This window comes from Squalius cephalus (assembly GCF_949319135.1).
Source record: "Squalius cephalus genome assembly, chromosome: 12".
Taxonomy (NCBI): domain Eukaryota; kingdom Metazoa; phylum Chordata; class Actinopteri; order Cypriniformes; family Leuciscidae; genus Squalius; species Squalius cephalus.
Window position 1 is genome coordinate 10,422,286 of NC_137133.1, and position 23,959 is coordinate 10,446,244.

Sequence of the window (23,959 nt, forward strand, 5' to 3'; positions counted from 1 at the left end):
GGTAAGGAGGCTGGCAGAATACTGGTAACCTCCCTTGTTTTTCCAGCAAGCTGAGATAGAATGTCCCAGAGAATCTGCCTGTGGGATATGGGTGGATCCAAAGGATAAAACTGGAAAGGGAGGGGGGGTTACCTTTTGTTGTGTAACAGTAAGCCGTATGACACAGGACATCTCCAGGCAAACAATGCACTAAGGCCATGTATTGTGTATGAGTGACGGACAATATCAAGTCTTGGGTCAAGTGTTGGTTGTTTACAGTGGTTACACAATTTATGGTGTGATAAGTTTGTGCATATGTAATGGGAGGCTTAATTATGAAGACACACTTTAAAATAAAGGTTCCAAAAAGGGGTTTCACTGACTATAGATACGCGTGAAATGACCTTGTCTGAAAAACAATTCTGATGTCTGGTTTGGTGGATACTTTAGAAGCAGCAACTTTACACTTTGGCATGCTCATTTAGTCTGTTTTTGGTTGTTGTTGTTGCAGGGACTGTGAACTGATGCATTATGGGTCTTGGTTGTTCATTTGGGGGTTTGATCAAAAGGGTTAGAGTTTGAGTCTCCAACCACCACATGTTTCCTGTCCTGGTCATTTCTGCTGGGTGTCGAAGCACCTAAAACACTTCCCCCTCTGACCAGGGGATCAGGAAAAAGAAAGCACTTCCTATCTTTTGGACTCGTGCTAACAGTAGGCATGGAAAAGCCCTCAAAGGGAACTCTTTGTGTTGGTTTGTTTGATAAAAGAAAGAGCAAAACATTCAAAAATGTTGGGGTGGGGGGTTTAACCATGATGCAATAATTGAATACTCTATTGCCTACCACATCCCAATGGGCCTGGTCAAGGTGTGCCAGTTCCTGCTCTGTCATCAGCGCTGGTTACTGGAAAAGAAAACACAGGGAAAGCCATGAAAAATGAAGCTATTCAGTCAACCAGAACAAGACAATAAAGAGTGAGAAAGCAATATGGTTTACACAATCTAACCATATTAGCACTTTAAATCCCTATTGAATCATATAAATGCACAATATTACCTACCAAATATATGTGCTCGAATAAAAATGGCTTATTCAGGGTTTTTGGAGAAAGCGGGATTCTGAAATGTCATATAAATGTGGTTTTGGGGATTAAGAGAAAGTGGTTTAACATGTGGCTCATGTGAACATGCTAGTTTTTGGAGAGTGTGCATGTGCATGCCAGAGTAAGAGTTATACCTGTGTGTGTTGAATCAATACGGGATGCAATTTGTCATAGGACGTGAAATCGAAGATCGAAGGTAGAAAACGAAGATCGTCCATGTTCAACTCCTGCTGTGGTAGAGACCAGTTCTCAAGACTGGTGACGGGGAGAGGAAGCTGCGTATACTGTGGCACTAAGCTAAAAGCAACTGCGGTTAAAAACAGGAGGCCCATTTATATGTCTTCAAACAGAACAGCAAAGCCAATAATATACATTTGAATGGCTGAGTTTAAGAAACTGTCTGTGTCAATGTAAAAATATGACTGTACAAGAGAATAAAGCTGTCACAGTTTTCCCTGTTTTTTATGTGTTCTGTGTTTGTGGTAAACTGTTAAGCTGTCCTCTGGGCGACATGGAGTTAAATGGTGGCTTACTAATATGTCAGAATGTCTATATTATAAGAAATTACCTATAGCAGGTGTCCAACCCTGCTCATAGAGGGCCACTGTTCTGCAGAGTTCAGCTACACTAAACACACCTGATCCAGCTGATCAAGGTCTTTTAGGCATACAAGAAACTTCCGGGCAGGTGTGTATGAGGCAAGGTGGAGCTAAACTCTACAGGACCGAGTTTGGACATCTCTGATCTCATAGTGCCATAGTGATACTGATATGACATGAGTGGGGGAATAATTAGAAATGGTTGCAATATTATGGATTTACATCCTGCAATCCTAAAGAGGACAGGGAAGTGGTTTGGAGAATGAATGTATGGATGCATTCCATACTGTAAAGAAAAGGTTTTGTGAGAAATGGGGTTAGTGTGTGTGTTTGGGGAAGACAAAGCGGAAGGGGCCATAGAGAATGGGTGGAGAAGCAGCATGGATGGATGGGCAGGGGGACAAAAGAATGGAAATAGGAGAGAAGTGACAACGAGTGTCAGAAGGGATCTTAATAGGGTCCAGCACTGTGTACAGTGAGGAAGAGTCGGGAGGGGGCAGGAAACACTGCACACATCCTCAGATAGGAAACACAGTCTTTTCTATGATCATCCTGCGTCAAATACTTCAGAGGTTTTGGTTTGTTCTCTTTCACACACACACACACACACACACACACACACACACACACACACACACACACACACACACACACACACACACACACACACACACACACACACACACACACACTCTTTTATTGACTGAACACACATATAGTTAATGGCTCAAGTGGGGAATGAGGTTTCCTTGCATTGCTGGCAAACTGTGCAAACAAACAGACAAACGCATATTGTCTCGTCTGGTTATTGCTTTACTTCCTGTTATAAATCACAACCCCATTAAAGTTAAAAGATAATGAGTCATACATACACACACACACACACACACATATGATTGCAGGTGTAATACATATCAAGTATTGGTGACCAGTTTTTTTTTAAATCACAAATACTATTATTTATTGGATGGGCCATGAAAGTACAAAATAAGACTGGGATTGTACATCAATTGTCAAGTTGTGTCACTGGACCACTCATATCATATTTCTATGGCACTATGCTACAGATTATTTTCAGAGGTGGACAGTAATAAAGTACATTTACTGTACTTAAGTACACTTTTTGAGTATCTGTATTTTACTTGAGTATTATTTTTTTCTGAAAACTTTTTAACTTCATTACATTTGAAAGACAACTATCGTACTTTTTACTCTACTACATTTCTGTCAAGGCCCTTGAGTAGAAAGTTGTAACGTCAGTCAGGGGATGATTTTGGTTGCAGGGATTGCATTTTGGTTGGAAATGAAAGTCGGGTTGACGTCAGATTGATGTCAGAACCCGATGTCGGGTTGATGTCAGAGCCTGACGTCGGGTTTCTGACATCAACCCGATTTTCATTTTCAACCACACTACAACGTCTGTCCAACGTTGGAGATTAACGTCAATCTGACGTTGGATTCTGACATCAACTTGATTTTCATTTTCAATGTTGGGTTTGGTCTTCTAAATGCAAATTTTGTCATTGTTTTGGAGCACACTAGCTTATAGATAACAGTAAGGCTAACATATTCATACTAAAAGCCAAAAAACTTTTAATAGGGCACTGTTTGAGGGAACAGCCATTTGGGTGTCCGAAACCATTGTGGACGTTACTGAGTGCACTTACTCAATCTCACATTCAATCCCACAACTGGAACTGTGTTCTAGAAATAAATTTGATATTGATATGAGGGTAGGAAGGCAGGCATATCAGAGGCATAAGGTACTGTAAGTATTACATACAACAATGCAACACTAATAAAACAATGCATTGACATTTACTTTTTACTTCTGTACTTTTACTTAAGTAAAAATCGGTCTTTACAACTTTTACTTGTAACAGATTAATATTTGACCAGTAGTATCTGTACTTTCACTCAAGTAAGGAAGTTGTGTACTTTGTAGTAGACATCCTGACATATATTTCCGGCATTTAAACTTTACCAGTTTACCTCTATAGATATGTGCTCAGACTATTGTGAATCAAAACAAAACATCCACAAGCAGATACATCCTCAGAAAATTACATATTTTAATACACTTGAGATGTCGGTTTGTCTTTGTGTATTTTATAGTGATTTTCTGGGATCACACGACAGATGTGCTCCCTTATCAAAACATAATTGTGACTAAAAAGCTTTTATGTATGGGAGTAGATGATAGAAAAACATTATCTAACAAATTTATCCAGTGAACCAATTATTTTCTAAGAGTAGGCCTACTGACAAAATATATTTTGCCTGCTGCCCCCTTGTGTTCATAATGTAGAATTGCAATACTTGTACGGGACGATTCGGTGACCCAGAGAGTAAACATAGACTAAAATAACCTTTTAAAGGGATAGTTCGGCCAAAAATGATATTTAAATCATGATTTACTCACCCTCAAGCCGTTCGAGATGCATATGTCAATCTTTTTTCAGACGAACACATTTTCAGTTATTTTAGAAAATGTCTTAGATCTTTCAGTGGTTATAATGTCAAGTTATGGGGTCCACTCCTTCAAGTCACAAAATGTGCATGCATCCTTCACAAAAGTAATCCATCCGGCTCCAGAGGGATAAACGAAGGCCTTCTGAGGGTAATCCGTGTGGTTTTGTCGTAAAAATATACATATTTAAAACTTTATAAATGAAAATATCTTGCTTCCGGCAACGGTCGACGCCCATTCGCGGCAGATGGATGCCGGCGTATGACGTAGGACGTAGCGTTTGATTTAGCTACTTCGTTCTACGTCACGAAGCTTCCTACGCTACGTCCTACGTCATACACCGGCATCCATCTCCCGTGAACGCGCGTCGACCGTTGCCAAAAGCAAGATATTTTCATTTATAAAGTTTTAAATATGTATATTTTTACGACAAAAAAACACGGATTACCCTCAGAAGGCCTTCGTTTATCCCCCTGGAGCCGGATGGATTACTTTTCTGAAGGATGCATGCACATTTTGGGACTTGAAGGAGGTGGACCCCATAGCTTCACATTATAACCACTGAAAGATCTAAAACATTTTCTAAAATAACTGAAAATGTGTTCGTCTGAAAAATGATTGACATCTCGAACGGCTTGAGGGTGAGTAAATCATGGGTTAAATATAATTTTTGGCCGAACTATCCCTTTAAACGATATTAACCGAAATCTGCTTTCTCTGTCGTGGTTTTAAATAACCCTAGACTTAGTCTAGTCCAGAGTTTAATAAACTGATTTCCCAGAGGAATACTAAAGCTACTCCAGTTATCCACATAAATCGAGGTTTAAATTAAACCTACAGGAGGTTGGTTAAACTTCAGATTAATGTTGTGTTTCAGAGAAGACACATGTTAAACCTGCCTCCTGGTAGGTTTAATTTAAAACTCAATTTAGCCCTGGAGTAGCTCTAGACTTCGTCCAGGTTATTTCTTACATGAAGTATTGTTCTTGTTCATTTGCATTGAATTAATTACAAATAGATTTCCAGGCATTCATTTTCTTTGATTCCACAGCTGTATTTCAGAAAGCCATTTTTTAAAGCCATGATTAACTATTCTATCTAGATCAACTCCTGTCTTAAACCCTGTCTAGACAAATCGTTTATAATAGTATCATGTAATGTTTTCACTATCAGTATCAAGATGTTCTGATTCTTTTTCTCCAGTTTTCTGATCCACAGTGGGGAATATAATTAACGAAAGCTTGTGTTAATAAACATTCATTTTCCTATATTTTAAGATTATGAAAAGATTGTGTATAGAGAGAGTAATGTTTCTTTTAAGTGGGTTTAATCATGCCAGATGGCCTGGAAAATTACCTGACCATAGAGCGTGGGGTCTACCCGCAAATTTCTGTCAGTGGAACCTAAAATATCTAGTATTTGTTTCCTTCGGAACAGTTACTCGAGAGGACGGAAGTATGGTGCTGCTGCGATGCATACAATAGCAATAGTTAATATTATATGGTTTTTGTTAGCACTATGTTTTATAGTAGCCTTTTACCTTTATAAATTTTCGTTGAAACTGCCTAATAGGCTCGAGGACGTGTTTCAGGATTTAATCCGATATGGAAAAACTAAGGAACCCAACAAGCACCCAAGCAGGCAGCTCGTTTTTGACGTATCAAAGAGGTGATTTTGGATTAATTAAAGTTCTGAATATTCCCCAGATATCATGGTTTGAGCACGCCAAGACGACTGTGCAGGAAACATTTTCTCTTATGTTTTCTTTAGGTGTTTCATTCATTTTTACGCGGTGTCTGTCATGTGGAATGGGCTGCTCCTACTGTTCACCATACGTTCTGTCGTCATGAGTGAGACACTCCCTGATTGGCTGATTGACGCGCTTTGTTGTTTGACTGGCAGACCAAGAGATGCTTGGAACGGTACTTCAAATTGCAAAGAAAGATTTTTTTTGTTTCACTTTATCTTACTTTTTTAAAACATGGTGACCAGCATGTTACTATATGAACACCGCAATAATGTAGTAACCAACTATGCCATTAAAAAAAATTAAATACAATCAGAGAAAAATTCTGAAAGCTCCTTGTGTACACTTTTTAAGGGAGACCCCATATTTTTAATATTATTTATTTCTCACGAATATCTATTTAATTTGATCTGCTACTTTCCATTTACCATCCAATGAATATTCACATGCTTAATTATGTGTTATTTTCAGAGTTACATTTGTCCATTCTGCTTTTACAAGTGCTACTATGGGTCCATTCCTTTAGACGGCTATTGGAGTGCCTGTTTGTCAGCGTATTCTCTAATGGTGTGATCCATATAGTCCAGTACGCATTTGGTTTGGGCTACTATGTCCTACTTGGACTAACTGTCTTGTGTTTAAATGCCTCTTTGCCACAATCAGGTTAGTAAAGTTTCCTATTTAAGATTCTATCAACACATCATATTTATTTTTTTATTTTTACTAAAATGCAACTTTAAATTGCAAACTCCTAACCTATTTCATGTTAAATTGACAAAAAATATTTTAGAATATAGCAGCCCAGATTTATCTGGATATTTCCATGAACTTTACTATTTGTGTCTCTCTGCAATGTCAGGGGCTGTTCCTATCTTTAAACAGCTCACATGGTATCATGTAATCGGGACTCTTCTTTTCATTGGGGCATCACTCCTCCAGCACTGGTCCCTCTCACTGCTGGCCAAGATGAGGACTGACAACTCAGGTAAGAAGCTGCTGGAGTCTGTTTAAATTATATATATATCATTTTTTATTTTTTTTTACAAAAATTAAATCTTTGTTCTCTCTATGCAATACAGGTAAAGTAGAGACTCTGGCCCACAAGATGCCACGTGGGGGCTGGTTTGAGCTGGTCTCTTGTCCGCATTACCTGGCTGAGCTTCTGATTTATGTTGCCATGAGTGTTTGTTGTGGCTGCAGTTCATTAACCTGGTGGCTGGTGATACTGTATGTACTCTATAACCAGGCACTGGCTGCACAGCTCTGCCATGATTACTACAAGAGCAAGTTTAAGACATATCCACGTCAACGCAAAGCGTTTATACCCTTTGTACTGTGATTTATGCATTTTATATGAAAATATGTACCTAATGAATAAATAAACTATTAGCTTAATGAAAATATAGCTGATCTCAGTTGCGCTCTCTAAAAATTGGAACAGCTGATACATGGTTCATGCATGTTTAATTTGTAAGAAACATGCAGGGCAACAAGAACGAAATGGCCCGTTGCCCTGACAGACTGACCTCAGAAGGAGATTGACAACTGCTGCTGTCAGCAAATTACTTAAAATGGAAGTGGATCCTACCCCAGAGAACAAGAGAGTCCATTACATTTTTTTCTAATTATTGCTATTGATGAATCGATGACATTCACTTTATTTTCATTTTTACGAGAAAACATTTGCAAATACAGAAAGGTTAACAATTTTAGAATATGATCAAATTAAATTGGTATTTACATAATGAAGATTTTACTAGTTTATGATTCAGTTTATGCATTACATTCTATAATCTTGAGGTCAGTATTGCGAAACAACATATAACATGTTTCTGTACCCACCATTGCTTTTCGTTTTTATTTACACCGATTGTGTGAATCGTCCATCATTATTTTGAATATCATGTGAAAAGATGACATTTGCACTTGAAGTAATAGTATCAACTGCTGCTTTAATTTCCACTCAGCTGCTAATAAATACATTTCAGAAATGTGCAAATTCGTGAAACAATGAGAAGCCAAACTCAAGTCTATAAATTATTCTTGTTTTTTGAGAGGTGTTTCTAATCTCATATTTCCCTTTTACGTTGCAACTCCACCTAACATGAAGGTGTTTCTTCATACGTTATTAAGACTGACAACGTTTCAACCAATACTCTACTTCGATTTTAGTGACGTATGCCTCTCCCGTACACGTTTATCTCCCAACTGACCAATCACAGTCAGTTTCCACACGACAGTTTTGTCTTATCCCTTTGGTGTTAGTCTCTCTCGGCGAAGATGATGACCACGGTGGGCTAGCCAAATCGTAACGACAAAACGCTAATGGTTATAAATTGGCGGTTTTATTAGTTTAATTTGCAGAGTATTAACTCAGAGGAAACCGCATTAGCCATCCCTCAAGATGCCTCTCCGGGCCGGCGAGCGGCATGGCGGTGGCACGTTTAAATGCTTCCTTGTTCTACTGAACGTCGTGTTGTTTTCAGCCCGAGTTATAGCAACTCAAGAAGAGAATAAAGTCATTAACGAGCAGCAGCCCGCGGAGGTGCGTAAGAACACATTTTCCTTTTTGTTAGGAAACATACAGAAGAAAGATTATTAAAACTATATAAATGTGTCCAATTCAAGGAGGATTGGAGCTAAAACTAGCTAGGTAACGTTAAAGAGTGTCATTCAAGGGAAACTACTAGTTTGACTAACTTGCACACTGGCTAACCGATTTGTTCACTTGGTTATTAGGCTGGAATAAACGGATGAATGTAATTTTGTCAAGCAGGGACCATCCAGGATATTCTGCTTTAGATAAAGTGCGTTTTTATATTTTGGTATATACATGTATAACTTATACATGTATATACCAAAATATAACCCCTCTACTCATCTGCTATTTATGTGAAGTGTTGGAGCCCCAGGAGTTTGCCCACCCTTCTCAAAAATGAAGTGCAGGACCAGTTAAATTTGATCAGTCAGAGGCTCATTGTGGCATTGAAATTAAGCTTTTTCCTCTGAGGGTATGAGAGCAGATCAAATTAAAGAACCCAGTTACATTGATATAGGAAGTAGGGCTGTAACGATACCCTCATGTCACAATGTCACTCTACACTGATATATTTCAAATAATGTATGCCACTTTTTACTGGTAACGTAAGACATTTGGCATTATCAGGACCCACAAATATTCTTCCATTGCATTATTATACATTATATTCAACGTTATACATAGTAGTTTAATGTAGTACTGACACTAAAACTTTTTTTTCACGCACATTTTGGGTGTACTATACTCAATACATATTGTCACTATGCACGATACATATTGTTGCATTTTTGTATTGCGATATATTGACTAAATATATTGTTACATCCCTAGTTGGAAGTGTTTTTAGTTATGTTGCTGCAGTTAACATGTTAAAGGGATAGGCTAGTTCACCCAAAAATGAAAATTTGCCCATGATTTACTCACCCTGGCCTGAAGCCATCCTAGGTGTATATGACATTCGTCTTTCAGACGAATATAATTTGAGAGTTATATAAAAAAATGTCCTGGCACTTCCAAGCTTGATAATGGGAGTGAATGGCTGTTTGACATTGGAAGTCCATCAAAGCGCATCTATTCATGATAAAAGTGCTCGAAACGGCTCTGGGGGGTTAAAAGATCTTCTGAAGTGAAGTGAAGCGATGCGTTTGTGTAAGAAAAATATCCATATTTAAAACTTTATCGACTAAAATAACTAGCTTCTGGCAGATGGCCGTACGCATCGATTTACGGCAAAAGAGTTAACTCTTGAACTTGACGCACAACGTAATGTCGAACGCGGCGTCCTGTTTGTTGGAACCGCGAGAGGCGTACAAAATAAGTAAAAAAATCTCTAAATGTTGTTAGATTTTCTGTTGTTCCATATTTTGTAGAAATTATGTTGCTTAGACAGTTGTTACTATTAATTGACCTAACATCTGAATCATAATTTCTGTCCTGCTGCAGAAGGCAACCACCGCTCACGCTCTCGGCCCGGCAGTGAGCATCAATGAACCCAATAAGGGAAACCTGGGCTTTATTCATGCCTTTGTGGCAGCCATCTCAGTCATCATCGTGTCTGAACTGGGAGACAAGACATTCTTCATCGCAGCAATCATGGCTATGCGCTACAATCGCCTCACTGTTTTGGTGGGAGCCATGTTGGCTTTGGGACTCATGACATGTCTGTCAGGTAGGTGAAATACAGTTTTGGAACAACAACAGCACCTTTAATTTTTTTTAAATCATCTACAAATGTTGATATGCTAAGACCTTTAGTGTCACATGACTTTAGAGTGGGGAAAAAACGTTTTTGTGTATTACATATGTATAATCTGTTATCTGACATAAAATTGAACTTAGCAAGTTTTAAGCAAAATCAAATACCCCCACCTCCTTAACTTTTGGCCTGTCCCACCTCAGAGGCCTTGACCTTCTCAATTGTATCCAGCAATTTAAATGATACATTAGTATCAAAATGTGACATAATCTATTGAATATATCAGTAATTATAAAACTCCATTTGGTCTAAAAAGCCAAACTAGATCATCTCTTAATGACAGTTTAATTTAAGTAAACAAATCATTTTATCCAATCTGACACAATCATTTCTTAAATTTGAATTTGTTTTTTTTTGTTTTTCATTTTAATGTGTAAGAATAGAACATAATAATAATAAAATCAATTTAGATGTCCCAAATTTGGTCAATTTCACTCAAGCTTTATTTGAGCCTTTGAGTTTTTTTTTTACTTTGCTCTGTTGTCACCTTTTTGAAATTTTCTGGATTCCTATTAGGGATGCACCGATGTATCGACCAATAATCGGTAATGGCCGGTTAAGCAGTTATTTTCTCTATCGGCCGATTGTTTAAAAATAGCCTTTGATCAGATTCAGGGCCGATTATACCATCAATCAAAAGGAGACGGAAAACTGATCAGGCTACATCTCATACTGTGTGTAAAGAAAATGTATTGTGTTGAATTTAGAGCTGTCTACCTGAAATAATAGCAACGTTAAAGCAGGCTTTATTTGACCCTATGAATCACCTGTAGTTCAAGCCAGGGTTGGCAGGTCCACGGTTTTTCCCTACACCAAACATTATTTGTAGTGCGCCTCTCATCCAATAACTGCAAACAGCTTTGTTACTTCTGATAAGAAACAAAGTCTCAGCTTTCAAATTGTGTCAGTTTTATCACTAAAGTAAAAAAATAAATGGTGTTTTGGCGCTCTTAAATGTGACGTGACGTATAATAAACGAATGCACATCAGAAGTTATGTTGAAAGATACAATATAACTTACGAAATGTAGCATGTATCATGTAGTCACTCAATCAGTGTTTCAACCACGGAAAGACATCAATAAAACAGCTTGAGAACTATGTCACTGAACGTTGCATTTATTTACCTCAGGAAAGTTATCCAATGTTCACAGTTCTTTAGCTGTAAAAAAAAAAAAAAAAAAAAAAAAAAAAACATTAGAGAGGAGCTTACTTACTAATATGATAAATGTGTCATATCGGTGCTTCTTTAATTCCTATTCTTGTCTTTTATATCTTTCTCATCTAGCTTAGCAGTGCATAGTGTCAGTAAAAGTCTTGTGAGATATTTACAGGATATCATTCATAATGCAAATTTCATAGTAAATTTACATCCATCCAAAACAACATCATCATGCCATACTGATCTAACAGATTTCTAATGACAGACTTCTTTTTGTCTAGCCAGCTTTATCAGTGTCTTATATAATTAAATATTATATCTTTATATTATATCTAAAGGTTTTACAGAGAATAGCGCATAATTCAGCACTTAGGCTGCTTTTTTATTTGCTTAATGTCTAATGCATTAAAAGAGTGTTGATCTACCGTGTGTCTTTTATAAAATCCTTTCAATGCATGAATGACCTATTTTTCTGTTTGTCTTCCCATTAGTCCTGTTTGGTTATGCCACCACCATTATCCCACGGATCTACACCTACTACATTTCGACAGCGCTGTTTGCCATCTTTGGGTTGAGGATGCTGAGGGAGGGACTGAGGATGAGTGCTGATGAAGGGCAAGAGGAGCTGGAGGAGGTCCAGGCTGAGATAAAGAAAAAAGATGAGGAGGTAACAGCTTTGTAACTGAAGTGTGTTTGTCCGCAGGTATGGCTATATATAACACCACCTGAATATTTGAAGCATCTTATCTGACCTCTGATTGACTGATTGACCTCTCCTCCCTCAGCTTCAGCGCTATAAGCTGGCAAACGGCACACCCGACGTGGAAGCGGGGTCGACGGCGAACTTGTTGCCTCAGAGGAAGTGGCACAATGTGATCTCACCCATATTCGTTCAGGCACTCACCCTCACCTTCCTCGCCGAATGGGGTGACCGATCTCAGCTTGCAACCATTGTTCTGGCTGCAAGAGAGGTATTGTACAGAGTCCAAAATTAGACCCCTATTCTAAATTCTTAAAGCCCATGAAAATGTATTGTGCATGAATTAAAAAAACCTGAATGTGATATATATTTTAATAGAGTAGTAAATGTATTTCATGAGCACTTTTTGATATACTGGTTGAAACTTTACATTTACATTTTTACATTTATTCATTTAGCTGACGCTTTTATCCAAAGCGACTTACAATTGCTATACATGTCAGAGGTCGCACGCCTCTGGAGCAACTAGGGGTTAAGTGTCTTGCTCAGGGACACATTGGTGTCTCACAGTGGATTCGAACCCGGGTCTCTCACACCAAAGGCGTGTGTCTTATCCACTGCGCCATCACCACCCCCCTTTATTCAGTCACTTTATTCACATCCTGATAGCAATCAATAATAGAACTGGTCTAAATATTGAAACGTACACTAGATTTACATCTCATTTAATAGCTCAGTAAAGTCCTGTAGGATGACTGTAATAATCCTGCACTTTGTATTGCTCATTATTAGCAGCTAGCAAATCACTTTAGAGATGTTACCTGTGCATAACTGGCTGGTTTTGTGCTGCAGAATCCATTTGGAGTAGCAGTTGGGGGAACATTGGGACACTGTCTGTGCACAGGACTGGCTGTTATCGGTGGAAGGATGGTGGCTCAGAAGATCTCTGTGAGAACCGGTGAGATTGAGTCATTTACTACAGTACTTAATGTTCTGTAGGTTTACATGAGCAATGATCTATATCCAGATTTATTTGCTGATATTTCCTTTTGTTATGTCTACAGTTACAATCATTGGTGGGATCGTATTCCTCGCCTTCGCGTTCTCCGCCCTCTTTATTAAGCCCGATTCTGGATTCTGATGGATGAAGTAACTCTTGGTTTCATTTTGTACATAGTCACCACAGTACAACACCGAAGAAGTGGAACAGAGTGAGACTACGCAAAGACTGCGGATGGCTTGCTTGTTAATTTGTTTATTTGAGTGAATCTCTTTTGTGTGAGTGAGTGAGTGAGTGAATGAATGAAAAACTATTTACTGCTCATGTCTTAATGAGCATTTAGTTTTTTTGCTTAATTCCTCCTTGCTTTTCTTTCAACCAGACACTATTCTGTTTTTAGGTGATCCTTCTATTTCTCCAGTATGCCACCTAACAGTTTACTTGAACTTGCCAGAAGTTTGTCGTTGCACATAGTAACATTTTAAATAACACATAATGAATCTTGATTCTATATTGTTTTACCTCTGTTTGAGCAGTGCATTATGGTTAAATGCTGGCCTGGGTCCAGTCTATTTTATTTAAGTTCAGTCTTACTCGACTACAACAGCTGTAAAACTACAACCAGATCAAGACGAGCACCGTCACCCTTCCCTATGACATCTTGTGTCGTCTACACACGTCTCAGTGGATAAGAGCCTCAGCAATATAACAGTCATGATTCCCTCATCAATGACAAACTACAGTTCTGAATCGAACACTAAAATATTCTTTAATAACTGCCTGGAGTGTAAACTGCCTGTTGATGAGTTGTCCTTGTGTTCTTTCATACCATATTACCAAAGGCTTGAAATGTAGTATGAAATGATGTGGGTTCTGATTACATCACATGTGGCCTTTAAACCCGGCCATGGTATTTACTGGTCATCATTGTGCACTCATAAATGCATTGGTGATCACTCCTCCCCTCTGCGTCACTGGTCATGAAGTGTTAAGAACAGTCATGTTGTCACAGACTCCCATGGAAGAGGCACACAGCAAATGGTTTGCAGTCTCTTTGTCAAGGAATTGTAACTATAATTATAATTTCAGAAGTCTGCCCTTTTCCTCAGATGTTTTTATTTATTCTAGTACGGAGCACAGATATTGATATTTTGTCATGGTTGAAGAATTTTTTCAGTCGAGGAGGAGATCGGTTTTTTTCTTTCTTTTTTTGTAATATTTTCAGGGTGACTTTGTCAATATTTGACAGTGGTTAAAAATTGTGCTGAGCTTTAGAGGAACTACAAAAATGTTATTCCTGTAAATATTAAATTAAAAGGTCAGTCTCGTGTGTGTGGGTTTTTTTTTTTTACAATATGAACACTATTAAATCAAGGAGCAGATGTAATAACTTACAAGGTTATAAAGTACATTTTTCTAAGATGTTAATAAATGTTTTTGGGTAATTAAGTCACGTACAATTGTATGAAATTATTTGCATTAGATGGAAAATATCAAACCATGTGGCATCTGTAAACAAATGATACTTGAGTTTTTCTCAGAACTAAATGAGCTTTTTTGAGCCCCCTTTTTAATTATTAAATTTTTGTGGCCATCAAGTTCACACAGGTTTACTAGCAGAATAACCACCCGTGTAGTTCCATCACATACACATGTTCCAAATTATTTGACAAGCAGAAAGTGAGTTTGTCTTAATTTTGAACAATATATCTATTGCTTCATACATCAAAATCTTAAGAAACGTGCTATGTTTCCACAAATACCTCGTTTTGATGCCATATAATGCAGATACATAAACGTTAAATTGTGTCTTAAGTGTCGAAAAAAGTTTTGGGAACACTGTAAAAATGTATTATATTCAAATCTTAAGGAATATGGATATTTCCAGTGAGTGGTAAAAATATACTTGAATTTCACTTGCTATTGTTCATGAATTAAAACACGAGACAATATAATAATAATTATGGTTTACTGATCCTTTAATACAACTCACACAACAACAACAAAAAAAAACACTGAAAAATCGTAACATTTGCAAATAACAAACAGCAATGCAAAATTATGACTTTACAAAAAACCCATTACAAAAATAAAACTTTAAAAGAAACTTTACATTTTTTTTTTTTTTTTTACATTTTCTGATTTAATATCTTCACAAACTATTAAATATAGGCGACTGTATACAGTAATTTTTCAATATGTTTGATTAACGCTAGTTCAGTTAGTTGGAGACACCCACTAAATGCTACAAAAAGTCAACAAAAGAAAATTCCCCTTAGAGCCTGCGAGAGCAAGATGGCTCACTGATTGATAACACTGTTACAGACCCAGGTATGGAAGCATCTACGGACAAGGAGAGCTCATCACACAAGACATTCACGATGGCAGCAAGCTCCAGGTGTGCATTTGTGGTTGGGAGAAAATAACATCAGAGAAGGGCTTGATGATCCACCAAGGGAGAAAAAGGAGCTTGAGAGACCAGAGACAAGGGCCTCACATTGACCAGTACTTCTTACAAGGCAACCGGTCATATTGGTCGTGTGAAGCACAGCGACGGGACACAAACCAAAGTTCGCAGAGCATCAGCACCCCTGTTACTAGAGAGAGAGCTACAAGCACAGAAATACCGGTGGAGGAGCCCATGCACGCAACCACAAAAACCTCCAAGGAGAAAAAGATTGAAGGCCGCAAACCTGGTGTGAAATGTCCCAAAGCGGTCACCAAAAAAGAATGGGAAACAATCAATTGTGACCTAACTCAAATCTTGGAGGCACAGCAGCGTAAAAGCTTGAAAGGATGGGCACCAGCCAAGACCAGAAGGCAGCAAGAGAGCGAGAGGCGAGTCAAAAAGAGGAGACAGATTAAAAAACAGTGGAAAAGAGCCTCTGACGCTGAGCGAGAAGGCGTCTCAAGCCACTCCAAGAGGATATTAAAATCTGGCTGGCGACTTTGCAAAAGGCAGAGAACTTAAGGAAACTGTGCAGGAAGAAAGAACACGTTTCTATAAAGACCCTTTCAAGTTTGTCAAAGACCTTTTTGAAAAGGAAAAAAGCAGAACTTTGAAAACATCAAAACAGGAATTGGAGAAACCTGGAAAACATCCACTGAATTCAATCTGGACACTAGCCCAACTAAATGGAAAGAGGCAGAAAACACGGTCCAGCGAGCAAGAGCAGCATCTGCTCCAGGGCCTAACAGAGTAGTAAGAACGCACCGGATGTCTTATGCTTTCTGAGGGTAGTATGACACCTATACAGGTGCTGGTCATAAAATTAGAATATCATCAAAAAGTTGATTTATTTCAAGAATTCAACTTAACAGGTGAAAATAATATATTATATAGACTCATTACATGCAAAGTGAGATATTTCAAGCCTTTATTTGTTATAATTTTGATGATTATGGCTTACAGCTTATGAAACCCACGAAATGAAAATCCCAGAAAATTAGAATATTACATGAAATCACATGTAATTCCTGCTGGAAAATGAAGGAAGCATGAAGTGCTCTGGAAATGTCCTGGTAGACGGCTGCGTTGACTCTGGATTTAATAAAGCACAGTGGACCAAAGTCCTCTTTTCTGATGAGAGCAAATTTTGCATCTCATTTGGAAATCAAGGTCCCAGAGTCTGGAGGAAGAATGGAGAGGCACACAATCCAAGATGCTTGAAGTCCAGTGTGAAGTTTCCACAGTCTGTGTTGGTTTGGGGAGCCATGTCATCGGCTGGTGTTGGTCCACTGTGCTGTCCACTCAACGCAGCCGTCTACCAGGACATTTCCAGAGCACTTCATGCTTCCTTCAGCAGACAAGCTTTATGGAGATGCTTCCTTCATTTTCCAGCAGGATTTGCACCTGCCCACACTGCCAAAAGAACCAAAACCTGGTTCAATGACCATGGTATTACTGTGTAATTACTGTATGACTTCATGTAATATTCAAATTTTCTGGGAATTTGATTTCGTGGGTTTCATAAGCTATAAGCCATAATCATCAAAATTATAACAAATAAAGGTTTGAAATATCTCACTTTGCATGTAATGAGTCTATATAATATATTAGTTTCACCTGTTAAGTTGAATTCTTGAAATAAATCAACTTTTTGATGATATTCTAATTTTATGACCAGCACCTGTATAAGCAAAATATACCCATGGCTTGGCAAAGGGCTGGCGGTGTGCTAATTCCAAAAGGGTGCATCAGACATCAGCCAATTCCGGCCAATCTGCCTTCTCAACGCCTACAGTTTGAATATGAAGTGAATATGAAGTCCCATTAACAGTTGTGGAGAAGATGGAGCGAACAATCACTTCATATGTAAAAAATTGGCTTCGTGTCCCTCGATGTGTCACTAACATCAGCCTCTATGGTAAAGGGGTCCTGGAACTACCTCTCACTAGTCTAACCGAATACAAGTGTTCTAAAGAAAGACTACAGTTGACACTGAAAGATTCCAGAGACAAGACCATCAGTACTGCTGCACCTCAGTATTATAATTATTTATAGGCCTACATATGGGGGTGTTATACGTGATATAGCCTAGTTAAGGTGTGTGTGTGTGGAGTGGGGTTACTGAGCTGTAACGGCAGAACTTTCGGGAACGTTTACAATCGTGTCTTAAACCTGTTATAGTACATTCATACTTAAGTGGTAGCCTACCCATAATATAGCAAATTGTCCCATCAGCATCGTAAACTCGGCACAGCTGGACCACTGTGATTCGGGGGTAGGCTCAAACCTCGAGGCCGCAAGTAATCTTGATTGCGGATGTGATTATTGCTTTTATACAAGTTCAATAAACAAGAAGTTAATATTGAATAACTTACATTTTAAATACGGTGTTACTTTGGCTGTTTTCCCAACACAAAAATAGTTTCAAACAAAGCCAAAGCAGCATCAATTGTCGTCTCGAGGAACACGCTGCGTGTTTTAATAATGTTTTTGAACGAATTGGTTGAGTTGATGATTCATTGGCAAGAGAATCACTCGTCGCCACCTTCTGGGGTAACAATGTGACCTGCAAAAAAAGAGTCACTGGAAAAATCTTATTTAGAGGGAAAACTACCAGACCAAAAAGAAATGAATAAAAACAGTCGACAATGCATTTATTTATTTTTTTATCATTTTATTTTCAAAATTGAATAAGGGGAGTAAACGGCACTGTTCGTTTAAAAAGGTTCCATTATTTCTTTGTTAAATGTAAGAATTGCCTGGCTCACAAAATGAACCCAATACAGCACACTGATTTCTGAGATTACAGATTTCTTATTTTAAAAATTGAGTTTAGGAAAACAGAGCTATGCTCTGGTAGCCCCCGATGGAGCTCTGAAATTTGATGAAACCTAACAAATGGTGAAAGTTTAAACCTATTTATAGGTATATTTAAATAATTTCCTATATTTCCCCTGTATTAATGTGTACTGACCAGATCAATTTCATGAGCCAAACACGAGTGCTCAGCAAAGAACATCACACGTACAAAGATTAAATGATAGCAAGAGAACACTGATAGACATTCAGAACTTCTAGTGCGTACATCAGAACTACAGAACATTTAACATGGTTCACCACCTCCTTTTCCACTGGACGCTTTTTAACGTTTCAAAAGCAAATTTCGGCAACAGGATTTCGGCATGTTCTCTCATCTTTCCTCACAGCTCTTTGGGTTCATTACTAAACGCCAGCTGACATGAAGTTGCATTGAGCACCACAGACAATCCAGAGGTACATAGAGAGCAACCATTATGACAGATCCTGTTTTTTTTGTGGCTCTTTATGGTAAATGCAGAAGAATCTGTGTTATTGAATAGGTCACTATCACAAGACCAAGTGAGGAATAGAAAGAAGGGGCAAGATTGATGTTGGGTTTGATTATTCCGAACCAACCTGAGGAAGCTGTAGTATTTCTCTGTTACCTTAGGGCTGACATAATACAAATCAGTGCAGAAAACAGAAAAACAACCCCTTGTACTCCAAAACATCATTGCATGTGTCAACAACTGACATCTGATGCCAGTGCGAGAGGATTCACTATGCATCAGAAGGTCATTTGTGACCCAGACTGGTCGTCTTACTTTTTAAGCAAGACTACTTTTTATTTTTTGAACGTATTACCTTCAAATACTCCACAACATAAGTAGGAGTCGGTAGCATAAATCAATGACCTCTCTTACTCGGACAAAGACATTAAAATAACCACTTCCTGAATCCAACTGCATTGTGGGGAGAAAGTTCAACTGGTCCTCCAGTGTGTCACAGTTTGTTAAAATCCTTCATTTGAGGTTACAATGTGGAGTAAGCTTGATATTCTGTTCACTTTCCGTGCAAAAGGTGTATAACAGTTGTTTTATACATCAACTATAGCCTATCTGCATAAATTCTCTGTTCTGACCTTGCTGTAGAAAAATAAGAACATCTATTTATTTTTTTTATATATAATCCTCTTTAAAAGTTACTATAAAGCTAAGTGACAGTTACATTCAATCAATAATCTAGCCTTGCTCATTCTAGCCATGCTTTTCGGTCACAAAATGTCTGTGAGCACTGAAATGTCCATGACCACAAAAACCATAACCAACACATTAATGACCGTCATATACTATAGGAGCGACTCGAAGAGTAAACGAACAAAAGGATGAGTTTGATTACTGCATTATCATAGACCACTTGGGATATTCTATTGGGTGGATACTGCAAAATGAACAGCGATTGGACCAGCACTCCGGGTGGGAGGCTTCAACATCCCACACAAACTGAACATTCAGACTGGCACTTCTGATATGGAAAATATTGGAATGAAACTGTCTACTTGTACTAACCTTTAAAAGGCAATATTGCTCATTAGTGCACTAAAATGTGACGATTAGAATAATTAAAACAATAACATGGTCTTGTCTCACAAGACCAATACAACTGTCAAAACTTTGCTACCTGCTACTCTCAGCTTTTACAATATGAAATGGTCACACTTTATATTAGATGCATTTAACTATTACTTACACATACAACAATTTTTGGTTACACTTTATTTTAAGGTGTCTTTGTTACACTGTAATTATGCATTTAAGTACTGAGTAAAATTAAGTAACTACACAGTAAAAAGTGTTTGTGCTGCCATAAATCGTAATTTTAGTCAACTTGAAATGTGAAGTGCGTGTAAGTGACAACTTGGATATTTGAGTTGACTAAACTTAAAAATGTAATGCAGTACGAACACTTACTATTTTAAGTTGAAACAAATGTTTTTTTGGTTTACAGTGTACATGTACTTACTATAGGGTTAGGGTTTGGTTTAGTTGCATGTAATTATGCATTATTTATAGTTATTACAAAAGTAACTACGCAGTATGTAACAATGACACTGTAAAATAAAGTCTTACCAAAATGTTTATTGTAAAATGTAGGCTACTTATTGTGTTTATGTTGTATTTTTTTCTGCTATTGAGGTGAGATACGGGAAAGGTTAGAGACAGGTTTGGTACTACGGTTAATTACAATTTTGGGTTAAGTGGTAAGGGAAGGGTCAACAGTGTAATCATAGATATAATTACAGAAATTAATTACAGCTGTAATTACATGCATGCATTTCTTTTTAAATACAAGTGCAATGTAAAACATGTAGGTACACAAATAAGTTTGTTGTTTTATATTGTTAATTTAAAAATGAGTGAATAGTAGTTAAAAACACAATATAAAGTGAGACCAAAAATATGTCAATATGTTATTAAAAAAATAAAAACTATAATTTTTTTTTGGTGACAAATTAAATATATTATTATTTATTTATATCATTTTAATTTATGTTGACCCTACAGGAAAACATAACTATTACTTTTGAACATTCATGATGGCTAAGTGCTGATGCCTAAGTGCTAATGTCTTATCGAGCAACTTTGAGGAGACTGCAATTCTAACAATGACTGTCTTGTCAAAAAATGCATAAATATAAATCTCAAGATCCTGAAGACACAGTTAAACAGTTTAAATATCAAATTAATCAACTACAATCTGGCATATTTTAATTGTAATACCACTGGGGTCAATTAAACAGAATCAGATTGTCAACCCTAGGCTTGTGTTCTGTGCTTTGGGCAAAGAGCTAGAGGTTGCTAGTGACTATGTCAGCATTACAGAGGTACTAGGGAACCTATACATTCCTGATTTTCAAGAGTGTCTATCGGTACGGAAGAAGTTTGCAAAGTCAAGTCGTTATCATTGAAATTTCATCGTTTGACGATGAGCGGAAACCCGAAAAAGGCAAGTGAAAGAACTCCTGCATTAAAGCTGTGCAAATATGTGAAAATCTCTAAATGATAAACAGGTTTGGTTGTTTATATTTATGGTTATTCAAACCTACATAGTGAATAATACCGAAAACACTGTATAACAGTGTTAGCAACCATGTAAACCATTGTAAAACTAGAGGAAGCTATGGCTTAGCCTTAAGCTCATTTACCTGTATTGTTTAAGATCAATATATTTTTCCCCATCATAACCCTGCTGTTTTAAGCGTCAGTTCCAGTTTAGCAGAGTACCGTAACTATCATCGTTACATAATAGCGAACGTCGTGAGGACATTTCCAGCTGTGATGATTCTGCGCTAAACAGTCGAAGCCCCATTTCAATATTTTTGACTAACTGCAAGATATACTAAATCTGAAGCCTTCTCTTTACAGTATTTACAAATGTAAAACATCTCTCTAAAATATTCATATCTATATTTTTGCAATTACTAAGGTGTTACTGCATAAGATGCAAAACATCTAAAGATTGCCTGTTCCTTTAACAGTTTTACTAAAAATATGAAGTTAGTTTTTTAACAAACTGTGACACAATCTGAGGATCCAGCATTGCCTGCTTGGCAGACACACATACATACGAACACGTGCGCAAGCACATACACACACTCACCCCCATCCCACTGGAAAAAGGAAGTCTGTGAAGAGATCAGCCATTATGTGTATTAAGTTTAGCTTTTTTTTTCCTTTGAATATTAGAAAAAAAAAAGTATATTCAAAGCTACAAATAACAGACTACGCTTTTCATCTCATGCATCATATAAAATATTAGTTTCTCTTTCCTTTTGTCCATATATTTACACATTATTTTACAGGTGAACTGTACAATAAAAGTGGAATCCACACGACATTCTTAAAAATATTTTCTGACCCATAATTACTTCGACAAGTAAAATGAGGAGGAAAGAGGGAGAGAAAGAGAAAGGTGCTGTTTGTCCTGCGGGACTTCTTAGAAGTCTCGAAGCACTCGTTCTGCATAAATTAAACCTGTGAAAGAGGGATGACGGCACACACTGGGCATACGAGACGAAGGGGATGTGATGGTGACAGCTTGCGGAAAACCAGGCGCCGCTGCTCCCTTTGCCAGCCAGCAGATAAGTTCGGCGTTCGTGGTCGGACCTCTCCCAGAATTCAGTGCAAGCAGCCGTTGATCAACTGCCTATAGGTGGAATAGGGCATGGGGTGAAAAACGACGCCCATTTAGGTCTGGCCCTTCACCTATAAGCAGTGGAAGGGTATCTGAGAGGGTACAGTACAAATACTGTTAATTTTTTAGCTTCAAACACCCCCCTCAGAAGCCCCCCAGCATGCAAGACTGCTCAGTGGAGATTTGGTTGTGTCCCTGACGTGCGGTCAGCTACTGAGGTGGCGCATTGGAGCGGTCCGTCATGCTGTCTGAGCGATGAGCTGCCAGTTGCTGCTGTAGCTGCTGCTGCTGCTGCTGTTGCTGTTGCAGCTGTTGCTGCTGTTGTTGCTGCAGCTGCTGCTGCTGTTGTTGATGTTGTTGTTGCAGCTGCTGCTGTTGTTGTTGATGCTGCTGCTGCAGCTGTTGCTGCTGCTGTTGCAGTTGCTGCTGCTGTTGTGTTGCAGCTGCAAAGGTGCCTTGCTGCTGCAGAGGAAACGCTGCCTGAAGGATCAGCTGGGTAGACTGGTTGCCATGCAAAAGCCGAGGGGCCTGCAGGAGGAAATGCACAACATAAATATACATGTGGTAGCGATATTCAAATCCTGCTGATAAGACAAAAAACAAAAACAAAAAACAAGACTAGTGATAATGTACCATTATGAAATATGAATAAATATATTTTGAATCAAAAAAGAGCTCAAAATAACAGCTGAATACATAAGCAAAATGTGCTTATCTTAAAGGGTTAGTTCACCCAAAAATTAAAATTCTGTCAGTAATTACTCACCCATATGTTGTTCCAACCCCGTAAGACCTTCGTTCATCTTCGGAACACAAATTAAGATATTTTTGATGAAATCTGAGTGCTGGATCACTTCTCCATAGGCTGCTAGGTGACCGAAACTTGCTGGCCCAGAAAAGTTATTAAAGAGATCGTTAATATAGTCCAAGTGACTACAGTGGCTCAATCTTAAGTATATCAAGCGACGAGAATACTTTTTGTGCACAAAAACAAACAAAAATAACGACTTTATTCCACTATTCATTTCCTTCTCTCTGGGCCTCGTAGTGTTTTTGCGCTGCGCGTCTGTGTTGCACGTCAACACGCATCACACACATGACCAGCTTCGGCCAATTGTGAGCCTACGTGGTGAAGTGTAACACAGACGCGCTACGCAAAAACACTACGTGAACCAACTAGAGGCCCAGAGAGAAGGAAATGAATAGTGGAATAAAGTCGTCATTTTTGTTTGTTTTTGCGCACAAAAAGTATTCTCGTCGCTTGATATACTTAAGATTGAGCCACTGTAGTCACTTGGACTATATTAACGATCTCTTTAATAACTTTTCTGGGCCAGCAAGTTTCGGTCACCTAGCAGCCTATGGAGGAGTGATCCAGCTCTCAGATTTAATCAAAAATATCTTAATTTATGTTCCGAAGATGAACGAAGGTCTTACGGGGTTGGAACAACATGAGGGTGAGTA

General features: G+C 38.1%; 3 protein-coding genes across 5 annotated transcripts in view; 2 read left to right on the forward strand and 1 right to left on the reverse strand.

The window, feature by feature from the left end:
- Positions 1–5,556: 5,556 nt before the first annotated feature.
- On the forward strand, positions 5,557–7,917 carry srd5a3 (steroid 5 alpha-reductase 3). The gene is made up of 5 exons (XM_079888511.1): positions 5,557–5,818; positions 5,921–6,072; positions 6,369–6,560; positions 6,757–6,882; positions 6,977–7,917. Exons 1-5 carry the CDS (start codon positions 5,622–5,624, stop codon positions 7,234–7,236), a joined length of 927 nt encoding a protein of 308 aa, XP_079744637.1. The 5' UTR covers positions 5,557–5,621; the 3' UTR covers positions 7,237–7,917.
- A 204-nt stretch (positions 7,918–8,121) lies between these two features.
- tmem165 (transmembrane protein 165) lies at positions 8,122–14,383 on the forward strand. Its single transcript, XM_079888512.1, has 6 exons — positions 8,122–8,442; positions 9,880–10,105; positions 11,845–12,020; positions 12,139–12,324; positions 12,906–13,011; positions 13,118–14,383. Exons 1-6 carry the CDS (start codon positions 8,302–8,304, stop codon positions 13,192–13,194), a joined length of 912 nt encoding a protein of 303 aa, XP_079744638.1. The 5' UTR covers positions 8,122–8,301; the 3' UTR covers positions 13,195–14,383.
- A 4,759-nt stretch (positions 14,384–19,142) lies between these two features.
- The window catches only part of clocka (clock circadian regulator a), a 63,835-nt gene continuing 59,018 nt past the window's right edge, over positions 19,143–23,959 (reverse strand). For all 3 annotated transcript variants that reach the window (XM_079888322.1, XM_079888321.1, XM_079888320.1), the window contains exon 24: positions 19,143–23,023. In XM_079888322.1, the coding sequence (XP_079744448.1) occupies positions 22,706–23,023 (318 nt within the window). In that variant the 3' untranslated portion in view covers positions 19,143–22,705. The remainder of the gene's footprint in view (positions 23,024–23,959) is intronic.

Bases quoted from the DNA above. Each gene is read 5' to 3' on its own strand.
- srd5a3 (XM_079888511.1), top strand. From the start codon at position 5,622: ATGCATACAATAGCAATAGTTAATATTATATGGTTTTTGTTAGCACTA. The intron at 6,561-6,756 runs GTTAGTAAAGTT...CTGCAATGTCAG, and splicing joins TGCCTCTTTGCCACAATCAG to GGGCTGTTCCTATCTTTAAA. The intron at 6,883-6,976 runs GTAAGAAGCTGC...TATGCAATACAG, and splicing joins GATGAGGACTGACAACTCAG to GTAAAGTAGAGACTCTGGCC.
- tmem165 (XM_079888512.1), top strand. From the start codon at position 8,302: ATGCCTCTCCGGGCCGGCGAGCGGCATGGCGGTGGCACGTTTAAATGC. The intron at 8,443-9,879 runs GTGCGTAAGAAC...GTCCTGCTGCAG, and splicing joins ACGAGCAGCAGCCCGCGGAG to AAGGCAACCACCGCTCACGC. The intron at 12,021-12,138 runs GTAACAGCTTTG...CTCCTCCCTCAG, and splicing joins TAAAGAAAAAAGATGAGGAG to CTTCAGCGCTATAAGCTGGC.